This window comes from Ziziphus jujuba, chromosome 10 (assembly GCF_031755915.1).
Source record: "Ziziphus jujuba cultivar Dongzao chromosome 10, ASM3175591v1".
Classification (NCBI taxonomy): domain Eukaryota; kingdom Viridiplantae; phylum Streptophyta; class Magnoliopsida; order Rosales; family Rhamnaceae; genus Ziziphus; species Ziziphus jujuba.
In genome coordinates, this window is record NC_083388.1 from 4,678,945 (window position 1) to 4,703,769 (window position 24,825).

A 24,825-nucleotide genomic window follows, 5' to 3' on the forward strand; every position below is an offset into this window, starting at 1 on the left:
TTACTGTATTAGCCTTTTCTTATTTTTCCAAGCATGGGCAACGTGTGGGCCTTCATATTCAGTTTATTTGGCATCCTACAAAGCATCTAGAAGCTGATTTGGAGCTCAATTTGATCAAAGATTGGTCAAAGTCAACTTAGTCAAAAAGCTAGTATTATAGTTTCCTATAATACTACACAATATAAATGATAAACATTTTGATATCCATGCTTACTATTTATATTCAACCTGGCAGACGGTGGTTTTAAAAGTATGATTATCCCGGTCACTCTCCAACACCACTAAAGGCTAATAGTAAATGTTTATATGCAAGGCAGAGACTTCCATTTTGCAAACCTAAACCTCAACTTTGCTTGATTGAAATACTTTGCAATATTGCGCTGGGTTAGGTACTTATCCATATAACCATAAATGGACCACAAACTTATGGGAAAATTGTAATTTATGGAGTATCAACGGTGAGGAGTTATAATGAATCTTTCCTTTAGAGTGGGAATGCTTTTTGTTTTATCACTAAAACTTGAAGAGGCATTCAAAGTGTCATAGTAAATGGTGGCCTTTTTGTTGGGATTATAGAAACTAATCTCAAAATGTAACCAGCCAAAGAGATTAGTATTAATGTGAAAACTGAAAAGATTAGTCAAGAATGGAATACAAAAAATAAATAAATAAATAAAAATAAAAATTCAAAATTACCTATATATCTATATATATATATATTGGCGAACAAAGGCAAACTTATATTGTAAATATACATATATGCTTACACAGCTAGAAAATTAGTGAACAAATGCAAACTTATAATGTAAATATACATACATGCTTACACAGCTAAAAAATTAATAAACAAACTTATCATGTAATCGACAATACCGAAAAAATAAATAAATAATCAGAAAATCCGAGGATGATGCTTAATGTTAATTAATTAAAAATTAATGTAGCAATCGCTGGGCTGAGAATTGTTTCCCAGAAATACAGCCGCAGGCTGACAATAAATCTTAATAGTGCGAGGCATAAATGTCCACAATCTATACTTAAATATCATCTTCGCCTCGACCGAAATGTTCATTGTGATTCTGCCGTGCTGTAGGTACCCAAGCATATTATCATCAGGCCCGCTCGAGGTCTGTACCGGAACTTTGAAAGGAATCCGAGTCACATTGAAAGCAGGTTGACAGAAATTCTTTACAAGCCTAAAAGGAGTAGCACTTTCATTTCCACTGTCAGTAGTGTTAAAAATCTTCATGGATTCGTAGAAAATGGTGGAATTCTTGTTGGGATTATAGGCCCTCATCACAAAGCTAAAGTTGCCAATGAGAGATGTGGGCATAGGGTTGGGGAATAGTGTCACATTTTCAATATGAGCGTATTCCATAGCATAAACAGGGCGTTTGGGTTTCACCACTGCCCAAATCATCCCCATAGCTGCACTCATCACCACAATTATGCCTACAACAACAAATGGTATATACTTTATTTGCTTCGAGCTTGATGACGATGATGACTCACCACTTTGCTTTTCCTGGGCTGCTTCTCTGTCTCGATAATGCTGCCGATCATCAGACTTGGAAGTACTACCACTACTGGAAGCCATTTTTTTTTTCCCTTTTTAATTGTTTTTGGGTAAAAGAAGAGCTAGCGGGCGATAATGATATGGGTTTTGTTTGTACAAGGTTGGTTATATGATTTGGATTTATAGAGTGCTAAAACAACAAGAAGGAAAGAATAATCTTTTGGGTTTAATTAAGATAATATCTTGAACCAAAGTTAATTTGCTTTGGTGGGGGCAACAGAAATACACATGCATTAGTTTAATCCTTGTGTACCAATTAATGAAGCAAACTGGTATATAAAGAACACCATGATTCATGAGTAAGCTACCCATTTTCTTTGGGTGACGCTTTTTCTCTTTGGCGCTCCCATTGGAAAATTGGGCATTTGGAACTTTTTTCTCCTTTGTCTTTTCTTGCATCAGACTCAAGACATCTAAGAATTCACATAAATAATCTAATATTGATTGTTTGTGCAATATAAAGTAAAAGAATGTTGGACTCAATAAACCTTATGGACTAGAGGATAAATTGGACTGTTTAACCAAATATTTATCAAAGCGAGTCGAATATTTCTTTTTTTGGCTTTAACTTTTTAAAGATCATTGAATGCTATTAAAGATCAACATAGCTGTCGATGGACTCAAAACCACACCATAACTAACAAAAAAATGCCATTAGCATCGACTTAACACTTTATTACCCCAAATATTATATTGGCCTTAATAGTAAATTCAAATTGGATACTTGGACCAACCCGTGTTCATAAAAATAAAATGTGAAATTAAGGAGAGTCATATTGAGAGGAGGTTGATAGAAGGGATTTTTTAGTCATTGTCCGTATAGTGGGAGGCCTGGCTTAGGGTATAAGCAAGCTGAGGCTTAGTTGGAATTGATTTTAGGCACTTATTGTACAACAATTTAAGTCATGTATATGTAAGGGTTTGCTAAAATTGATTTTGATTAGATTATTTTTTTTATTTTTCTAAAAGCTATTTTGAGAAGTAGGATATATAGGGTATGCTTCTAGAATTAAAAAAAGAAAAAAAGAAAATGGTTATAGCAAAACCCCAAACTTTGCAAAAATTTTCTTTCCGAAAATGTATATTTGTAAGAGATTGCTTTAAAAGTATTTCTTTTTTAGGTTTAAATACTCTATTTTCTGACTATGTACAAAATGACTATTAACTATCATATACATCCAAACCAAATTTTAATAAAGATTTCAATGGGAAAAAAAATACAGGATTCACAATACATTTATATATATATATATATATTTATTTATTTATTTTGGAGGAATAAGCCTCAAACTTGGATCATTCATTAATTGTTCGAAGAAACTAAGATATGTCTCTGAAAGGATGACTAACAATAATGTTGGGGATAAATTAGAGCGCCAACAAAGTTAGCTCGAGAAAAAATAAGATCACATTGATCTACTTTAGGTTAAATTAAAATGATTACTGCTAAAATGAATTTTAATGTAATTCTCGACTTCATAAATAACTCTTAATTGTGAAGTTATATTAGCCTTTCCATTTTTCACTTTATTCTCCAATGTTATTTCTCAGTATATCTATTTTACTTTTTCTCTAGACGTGGTGGACTTTTAAGGCAAAACCTTAATTACGTACCTTGGAAAAATGAAAAATTCCTATTTTATCTTATTGTCCGAGTAAAGCATAAAACTGGAATTTACCTTATTTGATAAAAAATACTACACTAGTGGAAGTTCAAACATCTTTCCATTGCTTAGTTCTCCTACACCTAATTAAATAAGATTATCAATAACCTCTTAGGAAATTTTTCATTCAAATAATAAAATCTTGTTCTTTCTGATAAAACAGTTTCTTAAAAATTGAACAGATGTAGTACACTTTTTTTTTTAATTTTTATTTTTATAAAACAGATGTAGTACTTTTACAAGCTTGTTCCTTTTATTGATTTGGATTTTTAATTAAACTCCTATTAGAGCTTTAAAAACTTAGGTAATTAAAAAAAAGAGGAAAAATATAGCAAACTAAATACAGCAAACAAATAACTTCATCCAATCATTAAAAAAAAAAAATTTGAATAAATGTAGTACTCTTTTTCTTTTTTTTTTAATTTTATTTTTATAAAACAGATTTAGTACTTTTACAAGCTTGTTCCTTTTATTGATTTGGATTTTTAATTAAACTCCTATTAGAGCTTTAATGTAATAGCTGAGAGTACCCACATGTGATATTATCCTCTTTAGGCCTGAGGAATCCTCTTACAATCCAGCCCTTACAACCCAGCCCTCACCCACTTATAAGGAGTATTTCGTTCCCCTTTCCAACCGATGTGGGACTTCATATTGTCCTCTTTGGGCTGGGGAATCCTTTTACAACCCGGCCCTTACAATCCAGTCCTCATTCGATATTATCCTCTTTGGGCCTGAGGAATCCTCTTACAATCCAACCCTTACAACCCAGCCCTGACGCACTTATAAGAAGTATTTCATTCTCTGTTCCAACCGATGTGGGACTTCACATTGTCCTCTTTGGGCATGGGGAATCCTTTTACAACCCAACCCTTACAATCCAGTCCTCACCCACTTATAAGGAATGTGTCGTTTCCCTTTCCAACCGATGTGGGACTTCACAATCCTCCCCCCTTAGGGCCACTTATAAGGAGTGTTTCGTTCCCTTTTCCAACCGATGTGTGACTTCACAATTCTCCCCACTTGGGGCTTCACAATTCTCCCCCCTTAGGGCCCAGTGTCCTCTCTGGCATATCGATCCGGGTACTGGCTTTGATACCAACTGTAACAGCCCAGACCAACCGCATGCTATTTTGTCCTTGATCCGGATACTGGCTTTGATACCAACTGTAATAGCCCAGACCACCTGTAGACCACCCGCATGCTATATTGTCCTCAATTTGGATACTGGCTCTGATACCAACTGTAACAGCCCAAACCACCCCGCATGCAATATTGTCCTCTTTAGGTATGGAGAATCATCTTACAATCCAGCCCTCAAGGTTTTAAAAGGCCTCGTAAGTGAAAGGTATCCACATCTACTTATAAGGAGTGTTTCGTTTCCCTTTCCAACCGATGTGGGACTTCACATTTAAAATCTTAGGTAATTAAAAAAAAAAAGGAAAAATATGGCAAACTAAGTGCAGCAAATATATAACTTCATCCAATCTTTCAAAAAAATAAAATAAAATAAAAAAAGAAAGAACTTCATCCAAGCAAAAGATATTGTTCCTCCGTCCATAATGCCAAATTCGCATGATGATTAAGCAAAATTGTTCTCCCAATATGCACACTGAGAAAGTAATCACTAGTCAATCTTTCAATTTATAGTTATAATTTTCCTTTTATTCAACAAATTAATCATACATATCAACAGTATAAACTAGGCTTTTGGGTTTGACCACTGCCCAAATAATGCAAATAGCTAGACTCATTCTCTCATTGACTATGACTAGAAGCACAAAAGGAATGTACCTTATTTTCTTTGAGAATTGCTTTTGCTGATGATCTGCTTCTGGGTGTTGGAGATTAGATTTTGGAACTATTGGAAGCTTTTTTTTTTTTTTTTGTGTGTGTGTATATATATATATAACAAACCTTGCAGACAAACTAAATGGTACATCATTTTGATATCCGTGCTTTATTATTAATAATCAACCTTGCAGACAGTGGGTTTAAAAGTTCGACCAGTGAAGACCACTAAATTGGAACAGTCAATGTTTATAGAGCGAGGCAGAGACTTCCAACTTGCAAAACCAGGCCTTATCTTTGCATTGAACAAGATATCGAGTACAATACGGCCCTGCTTTTGGTAATTTGGCATAAAACCATAAATGGACCAGAATTCAACTCTAAATTTGAAATTTATAGGCATTAAATATTCAGGTTCTAGAGTAAAGCCATTGTGTAGACTCTTAACTTCCTCTGTGTTATCACTGAACCTGGAAGAAGCATTCAAAGTATCAAAGTATATAGTGTCCTTTTTGTTGCAATTATGGAAACTACACTCGAAACTGAACAAGCGAGAGAGAGTAGTGTTGTCATCAGAAATGCTGCGAGCCCCCCTTATGATATAACATTTTCAACAACATATGGACGTCTGGGTTTGACCACTTGTAACACCCCATCCCGAAGTACACAGGAAATTTCTCAAATTTGACTAAGGTTGACCGGGTTTGACCGTCGTTGACCGAGAAAGAGTCAAATATTGACTTTTTACTCCTGATGGAATTTCACATTGATCGAGGTACTATTAAAAAGTACACATTAGCACGAGTTCATAGACTAGTAGCACGTTGAAAACGGAGCTACATATTGAAAGTTATGAGCAAAACAAGTTGAGGTCCAAACTGTCCAAGGGGTGCCGGAGTTGACTTTTTGTTCATGCAAAGTTGAGCTTTGACTCTTGCATGGTTGTGAAGTACTCGTCGATACGAGTCCGTAAAGTAGCGGTATACCTGATTTGGACATTTTGTTGAAAAGTTATGGACCTACAAAATTTTTCAAATACAGTATTATTTTAATATTATTTTTAAATATGTGAACAGTGTGCCACGTGTGACTTAATAAAGGGTGCCATGTGTCACAATGAGGAGATGCCACATGTCAACAATATTAAATACTATATTATCTTAATATTATTTTATTATTTTTATTATTTTATTATTATTATTATTAAAAAAAAATTTCTTTTTTCTCACGTGGGAAACACCCATGAAAAATGGCTTTCTTTTTCTTTTTCTTTTCTTTTCTTCTTCTTCTTCTTCCTTCTTCCTTCCTTCTGCCTCTCAGCTCCACCCCATTTCTCTTTTTTTGCAACCATATGAAGCCACACGCACCTAATGGGGAGGAAGAGGGGGAAGATTCCGGCCAGCAGCCGAAAAATGGTGGCCAATCATCACCAGATATGGCCGGATCGGGCTTCATTGCCAGCGATGGCAAGGTTGGCTTCGTCAGTGATCCGACCATCACCCGGCCAAATTGATACTCCTTTCCACCTATTTTGGATCTTCTGAGCTTGACTTTAAGGTCCATTCAGCTCAATTTCCTGTCGTTTGAGAGATACGACAAGTTGAAGTTCGACCGAAACTTCCCATCCATTCTGCCCGTCCCTATCGATCAAATTGGGTCTAATGAAGGTCGGTAATGTGATGCTCGTCTCCTTAGCTTTCCATAGGCACCTTATTTGTGAATTTTGGACACCATTTGTGTTAAACCCCCCCGGATACCGGGTATTATTTATCCGAATAAAATATTAATGTATTTGACCCTGTGTAATATTGTTGTTCTAGGAGCACGTGTGAGCAGTATAATTGATCCCATGGAGGATCTTGGATTAATTGCGTGCTCGAGGTGAGTGACTCACCTTTAAAACTATTTTGGGGTGATTAATTATATTTATTTTGTGTTAATTTGATATTTAGAAATACGCTCATGTGGTGGAATTTAAATATAATTGTGGTAAAAATTTTATTTTATATATATGCCCATTGATGCTAAATGAAAGTTTGGTTGATTGAGGAATTCTTGATTATTATTATTGTGATTTAATTGTATTTATTCTGCATGAGCAAGGTGTTTTCATTTAATTAATTATATTTGGATTTTAATATTATTTTTGGGCATGATTTGATTTTAAATATTTCAAGGAAATTATTGATTTAAGTTTGGTGGTTTCAAATTATATAATTATGCCCTTGGAACATTATTTGATTGATTTTATGATTTGGGGAAAAATTATTTGTATATTATTATCGGTGGATTTATGCTGGAAATGTTAAAGAAAAATATGGGAAGGTGAGTTTGAAAAATGGTATATTTCCCACAGTGAATTTTGGAAAAAATTATGTATTTTTAATAATAAAATTTGGTTATTTGTTTTAGATGCACTCATATAGTACTGGTGTTCTGTACTGTATATGTGGATGAGCGCACAAATTATAATGTCTCCCGTGAGTTGCCATTGGACTGAGGGCAGGCAAGTTTGATATTGGCCATAAGCCGCCCCCCTCCATGGCCGGGATGACGGTTTAAGCAGCGGCACTGTCGGGACGCCGAAGCGACGGTATGCAAGTTTCTCTCTTTAACCTCCTGCCAGATGGTGCTCGGGACGCTGTGTATCATAGGGCATCACTGGTATATAGTGTGGTGCGTCAAGTATTATTTTTCAGATATAAGTTTCAAATTCTAAAGTTTTAAAGCAGTATTTAAATTAAATGTATTTAATTTATTTTATCATATATTTCCAATTAGTATTTTCTAAAATGTATTTATTCATATTTTATGTCACTTATTATAAATTAATGTTTTTAAAATGCATTTTGCCATAAAAATATTATATAGATTGGTTGAATATTTCAAAATGAATATTATAATATTTTACCACTTATTTTACATGATTGTTTGTAATTATTTAAATTATATTTTTGACACTGTTTATTTTAGTTTATTAAATCAAATGTTACGAATTATGTATTGAATTTCACTTTTACGTTATATTTCTTTGATGCAAGTATTCTAAATTTATTTTATTATATTTCATTATATTTTATTTGTAATTGTATTATTTAATTATTTATTTAGGGTACAATTATTGGGTTTTGTGAAAATGTTTTAAAAGGGGAACTTTTCCAACGGAGTGAATGGTGAGGGTTTTGAGAGAAAATATTATTTTCAAGTAATTATTATTTATTTATTTATTTATTCTTAATTAATCAAGTGTACTATAATTATTATTACTATTATAATTGTATATTAGATTGGGTTACTCACTGAGATGATTAGCATCTCAGATTTTTAAATTTCGTTCCCCTAGGTATAAGGATTGGGAGACGTTGATCATCTGGGGCGAGCCCGATGTCTCAGTTCATTGCCAAAAGTCTAAGAAGTGTTTTCTACCTTTTTTTCCTCTTCATCTTATGTTGCTTCTTTATCTGACTTTGTATTAAAGTCATATTTATTTGTATAATGCTCTGTATACTTATTGGACACATTTTATTAAATACTGGATTAATTTCCTATTATTATTTTGGAGTGCTGCAAATTTGTGGAATTAAATTGTAGTAATGTGGGAGGAATAAGGTGGTGTATATAGAAGTGTATTTTCAGTGCAGGAAAATTGTGGTAAGTACTATCCTTAGGGGAGATGCTGCCGGATTTTCCGTTGGAAGGTTCGATGGTGTTTCCCTGGAATCAAGGCTTATCTAGGGTTCCAATGAGGAATTTTAGATGGGTCCTGACACCACTGCCTAAATAATCCCCACGGCTACACTCATCACCACAACTATGGCTAGAACCACAAAAGCTATGCACCTCGTGTGCCATGGAAACTGCTTCTTCTCCAATTTTTTCATTGCTTCTTCTTCACTGTGATACGCTATGGGCGTAGACTTGGAGCTGGAAGCCATTATTGGGGGAGAAAAAATAAAAAAGAGAGAGAGAGAGAGAGAGAGAGTTAAGTGGTGATTTTGTTAATTTTGAAGTAGATGACAATGAATATTGAAATAAAAATGATTTAATTATGTGATAGAGATAAGCTAAAAAGTAGTGGGATCGCAGAAAGAATCCAAGGTTATTTTGGTTTTACTGGGGGAAGACTTGACATTAGTTTAGTTAGTGTACACCAATTGATGCAGACTAGTATAAAGAACGTGATCCTTGTTGTGTATTCTTTAAGTAATAACTTTTTTCGTTTCTTTTTTACTTTCTTGGGCCTTTGGAAAATTTGGAATTTGTAACTTTTTTTTGCCTCCTTCTTTTATCCTTTTCTTGCATCAACATCAAGATATCCTGCTACGGGAGTCATATTATAATTCTCCCCAATATTCCTAGTATGTTGATATTTGAAGCATAGAGGTAATATTGCTCACTTTCTTTCTCTCTCTCTCTCTCTCTCTATATATATATATATATATATATATTTGATTTGGCGAGGGACTTGTGAAGAGATATAATAATCTACAGCCATCGCCTTCAGATTTGGGTGCTTGTCCAAATATATTGATGTTTGAATCATGGAGGCAATATTGCTCCCTTTGTTTCTCCCTCTTTATATATACAGATTTTGATTTGATTTCGTAAATGATCTCTGGAAAGGGACAACAATCTACAACTGTAAAGTCTGCATAATGTGATGGCATTGTTTAGCTATCCTCCTCCATAAATCCTTCAAAATCTCTTACCATATCAAATACATAAATGTATTTATGTATATATAAAGTTGTCTAGGAGTGAAAAAAAAAAAATATATATATATATATATTATCATTGTCTAAGAGTAATTTTAATTAAAAATTCTGATTTCTAGCTAAGATTGAACTAAGTTTTTTTATAATAGTAATAATTAAGTTTGCATAGTAATTTTAATGTAGATTAAAGATCAACATAGCAATAAGGGGTTCGAAAATTATGTTCCAGCATTATAGTTGCAGGTTGACAATAATTTCCAATAGGTCGAGGATTTGACTTCCAATTTCCAAATCCAAACCTTATCTTCATAGCCTTGAACAAAATGTTGATTGTGATTCTGCCATGCTGTAGGTACTCAATCACATTATCACCAGGCCCCATCGAGATCTGCTTTGGAACTAAGAAATGAAACCGAGTCACATTGAAAGGACATGCCTAACAGGAGTAATAGTTTTATTTTCACTGTATCCATTATAAATCTTCATTGATTTATAGCGTATGGTGGACTTCTTGTTGGGATTAAACCTCATGACAAAGCTCAAGTTGCCAGAGAGAGATTGGTAGTGAGGTGGGATTATCGCATCTTTAATAGAACCGTATTTGATGGCATAAACAGGGCGTTTGGGTTCCACCACTGCCCAAATCGTCCCCATAGCTGCACTCATCACCACAATTATTAGTAGAACCGCAAATGGTATGTACTTTATTTGCTTCGAGCTTGATCACGAGGATGCAACTCACCATTTTGCTTTTTCTGGGCTGCTTCTTTATCTCGACAATGCTACTGCTTTTTCTTTTTCTTTTTTTTTTTTCCTTTTCATTTTGGGTAAAAAAGGAGCTAGTGGGTAATAATGATACGGGTTTTGTTTATGATATGATTTAGTTTGATAAAGAGCTAAAAACAACAAGGAAAGAATAATCTCTTGGGTTTACTTAGGGTATTATTGTAAACCAAATTTAATTTTCTTTGGGTGGGGTAACAAAAACACACATGCATTAGTTTAATCCTTGTGTACCAATTATTGTAGTAAACTGGTATATAAAGAGCGCATGATTCATGAATACCCCTACCTATTTTCTTTGGCATATGAAAGCACGGAAAGGGTATTGTATTACATAATATCCTTCCGTGTTTTTTAACAGGGTAAAGGTGTATTATCTAATATACTACTTTTCCTTTGTATAACATAATACCGACCGGCAACGTAGCTTCTCCTCTCCCATCTCTATTCTCTGGTAAGCCTTCTCAATTCTCTCTTCTTCTTTTTTTCTTTTTTTTTTTTTTTTCTCACTCTGATAATCAGAACATAATCAGAGAACCACTAAATCAAAACCAAAAATCCAGATTCATCTAAAATCTTAATTTCCCCAAGATTCAAAGCAAGAAACCACACAAAATCCACTATTCCAATTCTCTTTTTCTCACTGCCAAAATTTAGGTTTTTTCTAAGAAAACAGTATGGGGTTAAAGCAAAGCATTCCATCCTCCAATCCAACAAACCCAACCCCCTCAAAAACACCATAAATAAACAACATTCCTGTGATGCTGAGAACGACCACGCCAATTGTGAATAGTAGAAATTGGACATGTTTCTTCTGATAATCCATTCTTCAAAGTCCCTCGTGATTTTTATTCCACTAGAATCTTTAACCCCTTTACTTCTCTACACGGTTTATGAAAAATTATAATAATTATGGCAATGACCGAAGGGGATGATAATAATTGGATTGGATATTATATTTTTCACCTTTACAGTATTTTTGTTTAATTATTTTATTGATGATAAGATGACTTTGTTGTGTTGTGAATTGGCTATTGGTGAGTTTTGGTGGACTTGGTTAAATTAGGTAGTTCATTTATGAGAATAGAGTTGAGTGTTGATTGAGGATAATAAAGTGTTAGAAACAAACACATGTTTGGACTTGGAAAAGTGTTAGAAAAAACAAATAAGTGTTAATTGCATGGTAATTGAGTAGAATATGTTTTTAGCAAAAAAACAAAAAAGTGTTAGAAACCCAATAATGGGGGTTTTTTGGACTTGGAAAAGGCCTAGTATCACTTGGAAAAGGCCTGGAAACAAAAAAGTGTTTGGACTTGGAATGATGTCCTAGTATCACTTATTTTTTTTCTTTTTACATGAAACCCAATATATTCACTTATTTTTCTTTTTACATGAACTCATGCTCCATTGATGAATTAAAAAAAAAAAAAAAAAAAGATCAACTCCAAGCTCTTTTTAGATTCTATATTGAAAATTTGAAATGTGGCCATGTGTATACTCCAAGCTCAATTATACAATTTCAATCATAGAAAAACAAATAATATTCATTTCTATATGTTTTAATTTAGTTTTGCCTTATAGTTGAAAAGAACTAAATAATATTGATTTGTACATGATTTACTTTAATTATTATTTTTAGTTTAGAAGAAATATATATATTATTGATTAACTTTTATTTTTTTTATGGATGGATATGGATAAAAAAAAATATTTGCATTTCTAATCATAAGATCATGGAATTTACACATGATGAGTTTAATGTTGATGATGATGTTGTGGATACTAAAGAGAAGACAAAGGCGTTATAACAATCGCATGCTTATAGATAGAAGCTTTGTCAGACATGAGACGAGATTGAGTTATTTATATAGTATAATAGGCAATAGTGACTTAGAATGTATAAATCAACTTTGAGTGGATAGAAGAACTTTTGGAATATTATGTGAACTACTTCATAGTGATGGAAGGATAAAGAGAGATGGTATTGATACGAACCTAGGACGACCTGCTCCTAAACCCGTATTATATTAGCCCGGATCTCAATTAAGTTCAAGTTCTAACGGAATGGACCTCAACCCCTAACCAACTTGTGGTTAGAAACCTTGGTATAATGTAGACGCCACAATAGGGGATGGAAAACCTATTGATAAGTCAAGCTAAAACAACCAATTCTCTAATGGTGTTTTAGGTGTTCTCAAAGAACAAAGAGATAATTAATCTCACGAGTATTTTCTCAATCAAATTAAAGTTTTATTCTTATTGATAAATAAGCCTTTAAATAGGCTAAGATTACAAAGAAAAAAACCCTAAAAAATTAATTCAAAACCGGACTCCTATAGGAATTAGGAAACTTGACCGAATTCTAATATGTCCTAAACTAAGTTTCCTAAACTAAATTTGATTAATTAATTCCTTTATTGTGAATTCGGAATTAATTAATTTACAATGGAAATAATAAAATAAAAACCTTCCTTAAGTTATTTATCCAGAAAATAAATGAATAAAAACCTAAAAGTAATGGTAGTTTCCTAAAACAAAAAGTAAAAACAAATTAGGAAACTAAAAATGCTAGCTTTTTTATCAAGTTGAATTTGATCAATCTTTGACCTCTTTGAGCTTCAAATCAGCTTCTAGATGCTTTTTAGGATGCCAAATAAGCTGAATATGAAGTCCCACACGTTGCCCATGGTTGGAAAAATAAGAAAAGGCTAATACAGTAAAATACAGTTAAGCCAGCAAGCAATACAGCAAATTCGGCCAAATTGTTGGTGCTGTCCGTACAAGCCCTTTTTGATTGCATTTGAGGCTGCTTTAACATGATTCCATGACCTCTTAGGCATATGTAATGAACCCATAAATCATTGGAACCATTTCATGCTTCCCAGACTCCAAAAATGTACCAAAACCGTCACCCGGGTCCGTATCGGCTTCTATTGCTTGTATGAGTAAAACAGGCCTTGGTTCTTTAGATATGGCCAACCCCTCTTGACTATGACTTATTCCTTGTATGAAGACAGCAATATTTTCCTTGAACTTCTTGGCTTGGGTCCTAGTGATCGGTCCCACCTTCATTTGTATTGGGTCAGCACCCCAGCGGGTTGTCGGTCAAACAGTCTCGGGTGGATTCGCATCATTCCCCTCCTCTTGAAAAGGATTTGTCCTCAAATTGAAGTCATCACCTGCAGCAAAAGGAGATAAATCAGCAACATTAAAGGTGGCACTAACACTATACTCACCTGGTAGATCAAGTTTGTAGGCATTGTCGTTTATCCTCTCCAAAACTTGAAAAGGTCCATCACCCCTCGGCATGAGTTTTGATTTCCTTTGTTCGGGAAATCTTTCTTTCCCTAAATGCAGCCACACCCAATATCCAGGTTCAAACACCATTGATTTTCGGCCTTGATTAGCCACCCTTGCATATTGCTCGGTCCTCCTCTCAATGTTTGCGCGTGTCTTTTCATGAATCTGCTTTACAAAATCAGCTTTTTGTTTTACATCTAGATTAGCACGCTCACTTAAAGGAAAAGGTGTTAAATCTAATGGAGTCAAAGGATTAAAGCCATAAACAATTTCAAATGGAGTAAATTTAGTTGCTGAATGTAAAGACCTATTATATGCAAATTCAACATGTGGCAAACATTCTTCCCAAGTCCTTAAATTTCTACTAATTAATGCTCTCAACAATGCAGACAAGGTTCTATTTACTATTTCGGTTTGTCCATCAGTTTGTGGATGACAAGTAGTGGAAAATAAAAGCTTAGTACCTAATTTATCCCACAATGTTTTCCAAAAATAGCTTAAGAACTTAGCATCCCTATCCGACACAATAGTTCTTGGCATTCCATGCAATCTCACAATTTCCTTGAAAAATAAATTAGCAATATTGGATGCATCATCAGTTTTGTTACATGCAATAAAATGTGTCATCTTAGAAAACCTATCTACTACAACAAATATTGAATCCTTACCTGTCCTTGACCTAGGCAACTCAAGAATAAAATCCATAGACAAATCTACCCAAGGATAGGTAGGGATCGGCAAAGGCTTATACAATCCATGCGGTTTCAATGTTGATTTTGTTTTTCGGCACTTCAAACATCTTTCACAAATTTTCTCAACATCTCACCTCATGTTAGGCCAATAAAAATGTTCTTACAGCAAGGATAAAGTTTTTCAAACACCAAAATGGCCCATTAAACCACCCCCATGTCCTTCCCGAACCAATAATTCCCTAATACTACAATTAGGCATACAAAGTTTGTTTTCCTTAAACAAATATCCCTCAAATATGTAAAATTTATTAAATCCATGTTTCAAATAGGTTCTAAAAATTTCTCCGAACTCATTATCATGCTCATAAAGTTCTTTCAATTGTTCAAATCCAAGCAATCTAGCATCTAAGGTAGAAAAGAGCACATACCTTCGGGATAATGCATCGACAACCACATTTTCCTTACCTTTTTTATAGCGGATCACATATGGAAATGTTTCAATAAATTCAATCCACTTAGCATGCCTTCGGTTGAGCTTTCCTTGACCCTTGATATGCTTCAAAGACTCATGATCCGTATGAATCACAAACTCCTTTGGCATGAGATAATGCTGCCATGTCTCCAAAGCCCTCACCAAAGCATACATCTCCTTGTCATACGTCGGGTAGTTTAGGGCAGCTCCATTTAATGTTTCACTAAAGTAGGCTATGGGTCTTCCTTCTTGCATTAAGACAGCTCCAATACCTACACCTGAAGCATCACACTCAATTTCAAAAGTCTTAGAAAAATTTGGCAAAATTAACAAAGGTGCATTACACAATTTTTCTTTCAACAAATTAAAAGATTTTTCTTGTACTTCCCCCCATTTGAAACCAACATTCTTCTTGAAAACTTCATTCAATGGTGCTGCTATGGTACTAAAATCCTTGACAAATCTTCTGTAAAAGCTTGCCAAGCCATGAAAGCTCCTCACTTGGGTGATAGAAGTAGGAACCGGCCACTCTTGAATTGCTTTCACCTTAGCTTGGTCAACTTTGATTCCTGCAGCACTTACTACAAAACCTTGAAACACAAGCTCTTCTTTGCAAAATTCACATTTTTTAATGTTAGCAAACAATCTTTCCTTTCTAATAACTTGCAAAACTTGCCTAAGTTGATCCACATGGTCATCCAAATTTCGGCTATATATTAGAATGTCATTAAAATAAACAACCATAAATTTTCCAATAAATGGATGCATTACATGATTCATAAGCCTCACGAAGGTACTAGGTGCATTGGATAATCCAAAAGGCATAACTAACCATTCATACAGCCCATATTTAGTTTTGAATACGGTTTTCCATTCATCACCTTCTTTCATCCTAATTTGGTGATAACCACTCCTAAGATCAATTTTTGTAAACATGCAAGCACCATGCAACTCATCAAGCATATCATCTAATCTAGGAATGGGATGTCTATATTTGATGGTAATGTTATTTATAGCCCTACAATCAACACACATTCTCCAAGAACCATCCTTTTTAGGTACCAACAAAACAGGAACAGCACATGGGCTTAAACTCTCACGAATGTATCCTTTATCAAGCAAATCACTTACCTGTTTTTGTAGCTCCTTTGTTTCTTCAGGATTGCTCCTATAAGCTGGTCTATTTGGTATGGCAGCCCCTGGAACAAAGTCAATTTGATGTTCTATCCCTCGAATAGGTGGTAGTCCACTTGGAATCTCATTTGGGAAGACATCTCCAAATTCGTTCAAAAGAAAAATCATTGAACTTGGCAATTCAAGTTCTTCAAAGTTAGTTTGATCATTAAAATAATTTTCTTTGTAAAGCATGACCAGCAAAGGTTTCTTACACTCAATAACCTTATTAATATCCCCTAAACTCAAATAAAAATTGCTACTTAACCTTTCTTTTCTTTCTTTTTCTTTTTCTCCCTTGGATTGGCGCAAACCGTCGGATTTCTCTTCCTTCTCCAAGCTCGCGGGTTTGCCACTTCCTTTTCCCTCTCTTTCGGTTTTCCCTTGATCTTTCCACTCAATATGAACCTTAGAAACCTTACCTTGGTCAGCAACCTCAATCTTACCTTCTTGAAAGGATGGTGAAGCCATTGGTGCCATACTTGCTTTTTCCTTGAGCTTTTCGGCTTCTCTCCTTTGTTGCATTTGTAATTGGTCTTTGTAAACCACTTTAGGAGATAATGGTTCCAGCTTGACCTTCTTCCCTTTAAACCTGAAAACAATACTATTTTCTCGACCAAAATGAGTAGCATCTTTGTCAAATTGCCATGGCCTACCTAATAGTATATGTCCAGCAATCATGGGTACAATATCACATAAAACTACATCCTCATATCTACCTATATTAAATTTTACTTTGGCTTGTTTGTTTACTTTCATCTCACCACTATCATTAAGCCATTGTAATCTATATGGTTCTGGATGTTTAATTGTTTTCAAGCCTAATTTATCAACTACAAGATTACTTATCACATTAGTACAACTCCCACTATCTATAATTATGCTACAAATTTTACCTTGTATTTCGCAGTGAGTGTGGAAGATGTTTTCTCTTTGTATCTGCTCTTCATCTTTGTAGACAGTAAGTACTCTCCTTGAAACCAAGCTCAACTCGGCATTAGATGTATCTACAGTTTCGGCTTCATCTTCATTGCAATCCTCCTCTTGCTCGGTTTCAGCCCCGCTTTCTTCACTTGCTGATTCCAGCTCACCATCACCCTTTAATACCATGATTCTCTATTTGGGCATTGGCTGGCTATGTGTCCTCTTCCTTGGCACTTAAAACAAATTATTTCTTTGGATTTTTGAGGTTTAGGATCAGATTTTATCTCACCTCTAAGTGCTTGGACAGATTCGGTCTTGACCTCCTTTCTTGGCCGGTTGGTAGTTTCTTCTTTTAATTTCGGCTTCAACTTGTTTTCATAGGTGGAATTGTTTTTCCAGCCACTTGAACTTGTCCTCCCACTGCTAGAAACTCCTCCAAACCATGTGCTAACACCCTTCCTCTTCAATTGGTTCTCAAGCTTAATGGCTACATGCAACATCTCCTCCAATTCCAAGTATTGTTGTAATTCAAGTTGGTTGGCAATGTCACGGTTCAAACCACCAAGAAATCTCGCCATTGTTGCCTCTCTATCCTCATTCATATTCAGCCTCATCATTAACATCTCCATCTCTTGGTAAGAATCCTCCACGGACCTACTTCCTTAAGACAAAGATTGTCGCCTTTGATGCACCAACCTATGGTAATGAGATGGCACAAACCGCTTTCTCATGGCTCCTTTCATTTGACGCCATGCTGTAATCAAGTCATCACCAACCATCCTTCGGGTGCTTTGCTCATTTGTCCACCATTGGAGTGCATAATGGCCAAACTCCATTGCTGCCAACTTCACCTTCTTATATTCCGAATAGTTGTGGCAGTCAAAAATCATCTCCATTTTTTCTTCCCACTCCAGATAAGCTTTGGGATCACTTTTACCCATAAAAGGTGGGATGTTAACCTTGATATTTCCCAAATCATCATCTGTATCTTCCCTCCTATATCTTCCACAGCCAGCTCTATCTTGGACAGCAAAAGTTTCATCCATACCTTCCTCGAAGTCTCCACCGAATGGCTCCTCATCAAATTCCTCTCTCGGTCTCTCGCGACCTCCTCGTCCTCGGCCTCATCCTCCATGGAATTCTTGCCTATTTCTTGTGTTTAGCATTCCTTGTGAGGCTTCTAGTCTTCCCACTCTTTGATTCACATGCTCAACTTGACCACTAACCCGCTGTATTGACTCCAAAACAGCCCTCATGTCCACTTGGCCTCCACTCCCGGTAGCTCGGGCATCGCCATGGAATGCTACGGACTCTTCCTCATTGATTCTCAAGGGTGGATCTCCTCTTCTTATTCTAGAATCTGTCATGTTAGTAAAATACTACAAAAATAAAATAAATCCTCACAATATACACTCCCTCACGTGTTTCACTCAAACAAGGTCTTGACACTCATGCTTGCACACTAGTTTCGGCTTTTACCCTCTTTTAAGCTCACACACTCTTGCCTTTTTCCACTCAATGAATTATCTCAAAGTTCTAATTAAAACACCCACAAAACAGCAATTAGATCACTAGTATGTTTTAATTAAACTTATCAACAAAACAGTAGCAAAAAGTAGGCAATACCGAAAGAATCCAACAAATCCTAATTTTTCGGCTTTCTAGACAAGAAAACACAAAATAATGGGAAAACGTTGGAATTTTTGAAAACTGCACCAGATGGTAGTAGATTATGAGTTCGAGAATAAAATTCCAGAAAAAAAAATTCAAATACGAACAAGAATCAAAGAGAACAAAAATATAGAAAAGTGTTGGTTGTTGTTCTTGTAATTCAAGTTTTGTATCAATTCCTTTAACTAATTTTAATCCAAAATATTTAAACACCCAAAATCCAAATATCCAGCAGCAAAAATAATTCTCCAGCAACTCAAATATTGAATAAGTAATAAAAAACCAGCAGCTCCAACAAATTTCCAGCAAACGAATCAAACTCCAACAAACCGAAATATTTTTTCTTCTTTTTTTTTTTTTTTTATATATTCGGCTTTACCCTTTTTTTTTTCTTTTCTTTTTTTTTTTTCACTCACAGAACATAAACAACTGCAGTAGCAAGAATAATTACCAAAATTGCAATTCCAACTCCAAAACAAACACCAAACCCGTGACCTCCAAATAAACAAAATGTGCAGTTTTTTTTTTTTTTTTAAATGTTGCCGCAAACTCTTTTTTTTTTTCTTTTTTTTTCTGAATATATGAATGCAAATATCTAAGAATAAAACAGCAAAGAAAAATCAGCAAAAACCAAATTAACAAGAACAATGATAAAAGACAACCAACAAACTAGGAAACAAAAATACGATAAAACTAGGAAATCCTAATTCAACTAGGAATGAATTTTTTTTTTTTTTTTTAAGATGCTGAACGTGTATAGGATGGATGCAACCTTAACCTAATGCTAAAATTGCAGAATAACACAAAAAAAAATAAAGCAAATAAAGATAGATCAAACCTGAACAAAACCTAGCTCTGATACCAAATGATACGAACCTAGGACGACCTGCTCCGAAACCCGTATTAGCCCAGATCTCAATTAAGTTCAAGTTCTAATGGAATGGACCTCAACCCCTAACCAACTTGTGGTTAGAAACCTTGGTATAATGTAGACGCCACAATAGGGGATGGAAAACCTATTGATAAGTCAAGCTAAAACAACCAATTCTCTAATGGTGTTTTAGGTGTTCTCAAAGAACAAAGAGATAATTAATCTCACGAGTATTTTCTCAATCAAATCAAAGTTTTATTCTTATTGATAAATAAGCCTTTAAATAGGCTAAGATTACAAAGAAAAAAACCCTAAAAAATTAATTCAAAACCGGACTCCTATAGGAATTAGGAAACTTGACCGAATTCTAATATGTCCTAAACTAAATTTCCTAAACTAAATTTGATTAATTAATTCCTTTATTGTGAATTCGGAATTAATTAATTTACAATGGAAATAATAAAATAAAAACCTTCCTAAAGTTATTTATCCAGAAAATAAATGAATAAAAACCTAAAAGTAATGGTAGTTTCCTAAAACAAAAAGTAAAAACAAATTAGGAAACTAAAAATGCTAGCTTTCTAATCAAGTTAAATTTGATCAATCTTTGACCTCTTTGAGCTTCAAATCAGCTTCTAGATGCTTTTTGGGATGCTAAATAAGCTGAATATGAAGTCCCACACGTTGCCCATGGTTGGAAAAATAAGAAAAGGCTAATACAGTAAAATACAGTAAAGCCAGCAAGCAATACAGCAAATTCGCCAAATTGTTGATGCTGTCCGTACAAGAGCTTTTTGATTGCATTTGAGGCTGCTTTAACTTGATTCCATGACCTCTTAGGCATATGTATTGAACCCATAAATCATTGGAACCATTTCATGCTTCCCGGACTCCAAAACCGTCACCCGAAACCGTCACCCGAGTCGGTATCGGCTTCTATTGCTTGTATGAGTAAAACAGGCCTTGGTTCTTTAGATATGGCCAACCCCTCTTGACTATGACTTATTCCTTGTATGAAGACAGCAAGATTTTCCTTGAACTTCTTGGCTTGGGCCCTAGTGATCGGTCCCACCTTCATTTGTATTGGGTCAGCACCCCAGCGGGTTGTCGGTCGAACAGTCTCGGGTGGATTCGCATAAGGTATAGTATCTTTAGAGGAGCAAGGATAAAGAAAGATGGTATCAGATATTTTTGTGATGTTTATTTTTTCAATAGCAATAATTTAATAAATAAAAAATAATATAGTACAACACCAAGACATACCAAACATTATATTATTTTATACAATCCAGCACCAAACACAGCATATGTATAATATAATACATTCCAATACAATACAGCTTATACCAATACAATCCAATACTGCATACCAAACGAACCCATAAGGTATGCTTCTACAATTGAAAAAAAAATAAAAAGTTACAGAGAAAGCTCAAACTAGGCCTAAGTTCCATCTGACTTATCGTTTTTCTATCATATATACAAACTTTGCCAAAATTTTCTTTCCGAAAATGTATATTTGTAAAAGGTTACTTTAAAAGTGTTTATTTTTTAGGTTAAAGTACTATGTTTTCTAACTACATACAAAATGACTAATAAATATCATATACATTCAAATGTGATTAAACAAAGATTTCAATGGAAAAAAAAAACATATATATATGTATGTATATATATATATATTTTATTTTGGAGATATGAGCCTCAAACTTGGAACATTAATTAATTGTTCAAGGAAATTGAGATGTGTCTTTGAAAGGATGACTAACAATAATATTGGAATAAATTACAAGGCTAACAAAATTAACTTGAAAAAAAAAATAAGATCATTTATATTATATGAGCATAAACAGGGCGTTTGGTTTCACCACTGCCCAAATGGTCCCATTGCTGCACTCATAACCACAATTATGACTAGAACCACAATTGCTATGTACTTCATTTGCTTCGAACTTGAGACGATGACCATCACCACTCACCATTTTGCTTTTTCTGGGCTGCTTCTTTCTCTGGATAATGCTACTAATCATCAAATTTGAAGGCCCTTTTTTTTTTTCTTTTTTTCTTTTTTTGTAGAAGTAGAGCTAGTGGGATAGTGATATGTAACAGCCCTGACCATCACCACTCACCATTTTGCTTTTATGGGCTACTTCTTTCTCTAGACAATGCTGCTGATCGTCAAACTTGAACGCCTTTTTTTTTTTTTTTCTTTTCTTGTAGAAGTAGAGCTAGTGCGATAATGATAGGTAATAGCCCATACCACCCGCATGCGATATTGTCCTCTTTGAGGCTGGGGAATCCTCTTACAACCTAACCCTCAAGGAAAGGGCTCGCAAGGAAAAGATATCCACACCCACTTACAAGGAGTGTTTCGTTCCCCTTTCCAATCGATGTGGGACTTTACAATCTTCCCCTCTTGGGGCCCAGTGTCAGGACCTATCCAAGATCCCTCACCAGAATCCTAGACAAGCCCTGATCCTAGGGAAACCCTATCGGACCTTCCAATGGAAAATCCAGCAGAACATCCCCTAAGGGTTGGACTTACCATAAATTTCCTGCACTGAAAACACACTTCTATATATATATTCCGCTTTATTCCTCCACTTTACTACAATTTAATTCCACAATAATCAGCACTTCCATAAATCAAACAGAGAACTAATGCAGTATTTAATAAAATATATCCAATATAGTATATAGAGCATCATAGGGTAAAATTAAGTATGAAAGTTATACAACAAAGGATGAAAGAATTATTACAATAGAAATAAATGAAAAGAAAGAGAACTCCTTGAAATACGTCAGCAACGAAGATCAAGCTCGCTCCGGACGAACGTCTACCAATCTTTGTACCTAGGGGAATAGACTTAAAAAATATGAGATGCTAATCATTTCGGTGAGTGACCCTATCTACTATACAATTATGATAGTAATAATAATTATAGTACACTTGATTAATTATGAATAAATAAATAAATAAATAATAATTAATCGAAAATCATATTTTCTCTCAAAACCCTCACCATTCACTCCGTTGGAAAGGTTCCCCTTTTAAAACATTTTTGCAAAACCCAATATTTTATGCCCCAAAAATCAAGGAATAATTAATTTAATAAAAATTTAAATAATCCAAATACGAATAAAATATAATAAAATAAATTTAAAATACTTGCATTAAAGAAATATAACATAAAAGTGAAATTCAATACATAATTCATAACATTTGATTTAATAAACTAAAATAAACAGTGCCAAAAATATAATTTAAATAATTACAAACAATCATGTAAAATAAGTGGTAAAAATATATTATAAAATTCATTTTGAAATATTCCATCAATCTATATAATAAAAATATGGCAAGATGCATTTTAAAATGTTATTTTAAAATAAGTGTCATAAAATATGAATGAATACATTTTAGAAAAATACTAATTGAAAATAGGTGATAAAACAAATTAAATACATTTAATTTAAATACGATTTTAAAACTTTAGGATTTGAAATTTATATCAAAAAAATATTACCTGATGCATCACACTATATACTAGTGATGCCCTACGATACCCAGCGTCCCGAGTACCGTCCGGCGGGAGGTTAAAGAGAGAAACTTGCATACGGTGGCTTAAATGTCCCGACAACGCCGCTGCTTAAACCATCATCCCGGCCATGGAGGGGGGCGGCTTCTGACCAATATCAAACTTGCTAGCCCTCGGTCCGATAGCAACTCATGGGAGACATTATAACTTGCACGCTCATCCACATATACAGTACAGAACACCAGTACTATATGAGTGCGTCTAAAATAAATAACCATATTATTTTTAAAAAATAATAATTTTTCCAAAACTCACCGTGGGAATCATACCATTTTTCAAATTCACAATCCCACATTTTTTCTTTAATCCTCATCATAAATCCATCACTTTAAAATCCATAAATGAAATCAACAATAATTTAAAATAAATATTTCTTCAATTCATCAAACTTCAAAATATAATTAAATCACATGATAAACATAACAATTATAAAAGGAAATTGAAATCACAATTTCTTTTAATTCCCAAATATATTTTTGGTGCCCAAACATATATTAAAACAAAATACATTGGCAATATAATTTAGATGGAAATTCTCTTAATATCAAATACATAAAACATATTTGTAACACCCTGTCTTGAAGTATGCCGGAAAGTTGTCAAATTTGACCAAGGTTGATTGGGTTTGACCGTAGTTGACCGAGAAAGGGTCAAATGTTGACTTCTTGCTACTGATGGAATTTCACATTGACCGAGGTACCGTTACGAAGTACACATTGTCACAAGTCCATAGACTAGTAGCACGTTGAAAACGAAGCTACAGATTGAAAGTTATGAGCAAAACAAGTGAAGGTCAAAACTATCCAAAGTGTGCCAGAGTTGACTTTTTGTTGATGCAAAGTTGAGTTTTGACTCATGCATGGTTGTGAAGTACTTGTCGATACGAGTTCATAGACTAGTGGCACGCTTAAATTCGACATCAGGTTAAAAAGTTATGGACATGCAAAGTTTTCTGAATACTGTACTATTTTAATATATTTTGACTTGAGTGAACAGTGTGTGCCATATGTTGTATTTTCAGCCAATCCCATGAGTGAACACTGTCACCCATAGGTGGCTTTTATTTTGGCCAAAACACATGAGCCGGGGAAGGAGAGAGAAAGAAGGGAGGAGAGAGAGAGAGAGAGAGAGCTAGAGAAAGAAACCCAACCGGCCAACTTCTGTTCACCCATTTCCGACCACCAGAATAGTACACATGCCACCCTAGCTTGAAGACCACATGAAAACCAGCCGGCCAGCCAAAAATCACAGCCAACCGACCGCCGAAGTGCCCGGATCGAGACTTTTTCCGACGGCGGCGCCGATTGCTTCAAACCCAGCTTTCTCTCCATTCCATTTGCCTCACCGCTGGTCCCATTGAGTTACCCATCACCACATCTACTACTTCACCAAGTTTCACGGCCAATGGCCACCGGACGCGCCACCAGCGGTGGCGGATTCCGGTGACCATGGCGGCTAACCAGAAAACCCAATTCCGGTGAGTTTCTGATCACCCCACCTGTGTTCAATATCTAATTATAAAATATTCCAACAACAAAATTTAACAATTATTAACAAAATCCCAAATTCATATAATCCTTAAAACCAAAATATT

At 34.7% G+C, this 24,825-nt stretch overlaps 1 protein-coding gene across 1 annotated transcript; it reads right to left on the reverse strand.

The window, feature by feature from the left end:
- Positions 1-928: 928 nt before the first annotated feature.
- Positions 929-1,597, reverse strand: LOC107410555 (uncharacterized protein At1g08160). Its single transcript, XM_016017997.3, has one exon. It carries the CDS (start codon positions 1,595-1,597, stop codon positions 929-931), a length of 669 nt encoding a protein of 222 aa, XP_015873483.2.
- Between the last annotated feature and the right edge of the window lie 23,228 nt (positions 1,598-24,825).

What these genes read in the sequence shown, in the direction of transcription:
- LOC107410555 (XM_016017997.3), bottom strand. Translation starts at nt 1,597, where the DNA reads ATGGCTTCCAGTAGTGGTAGTACTTCCAAGTCTGATGATCGGCAGCAT.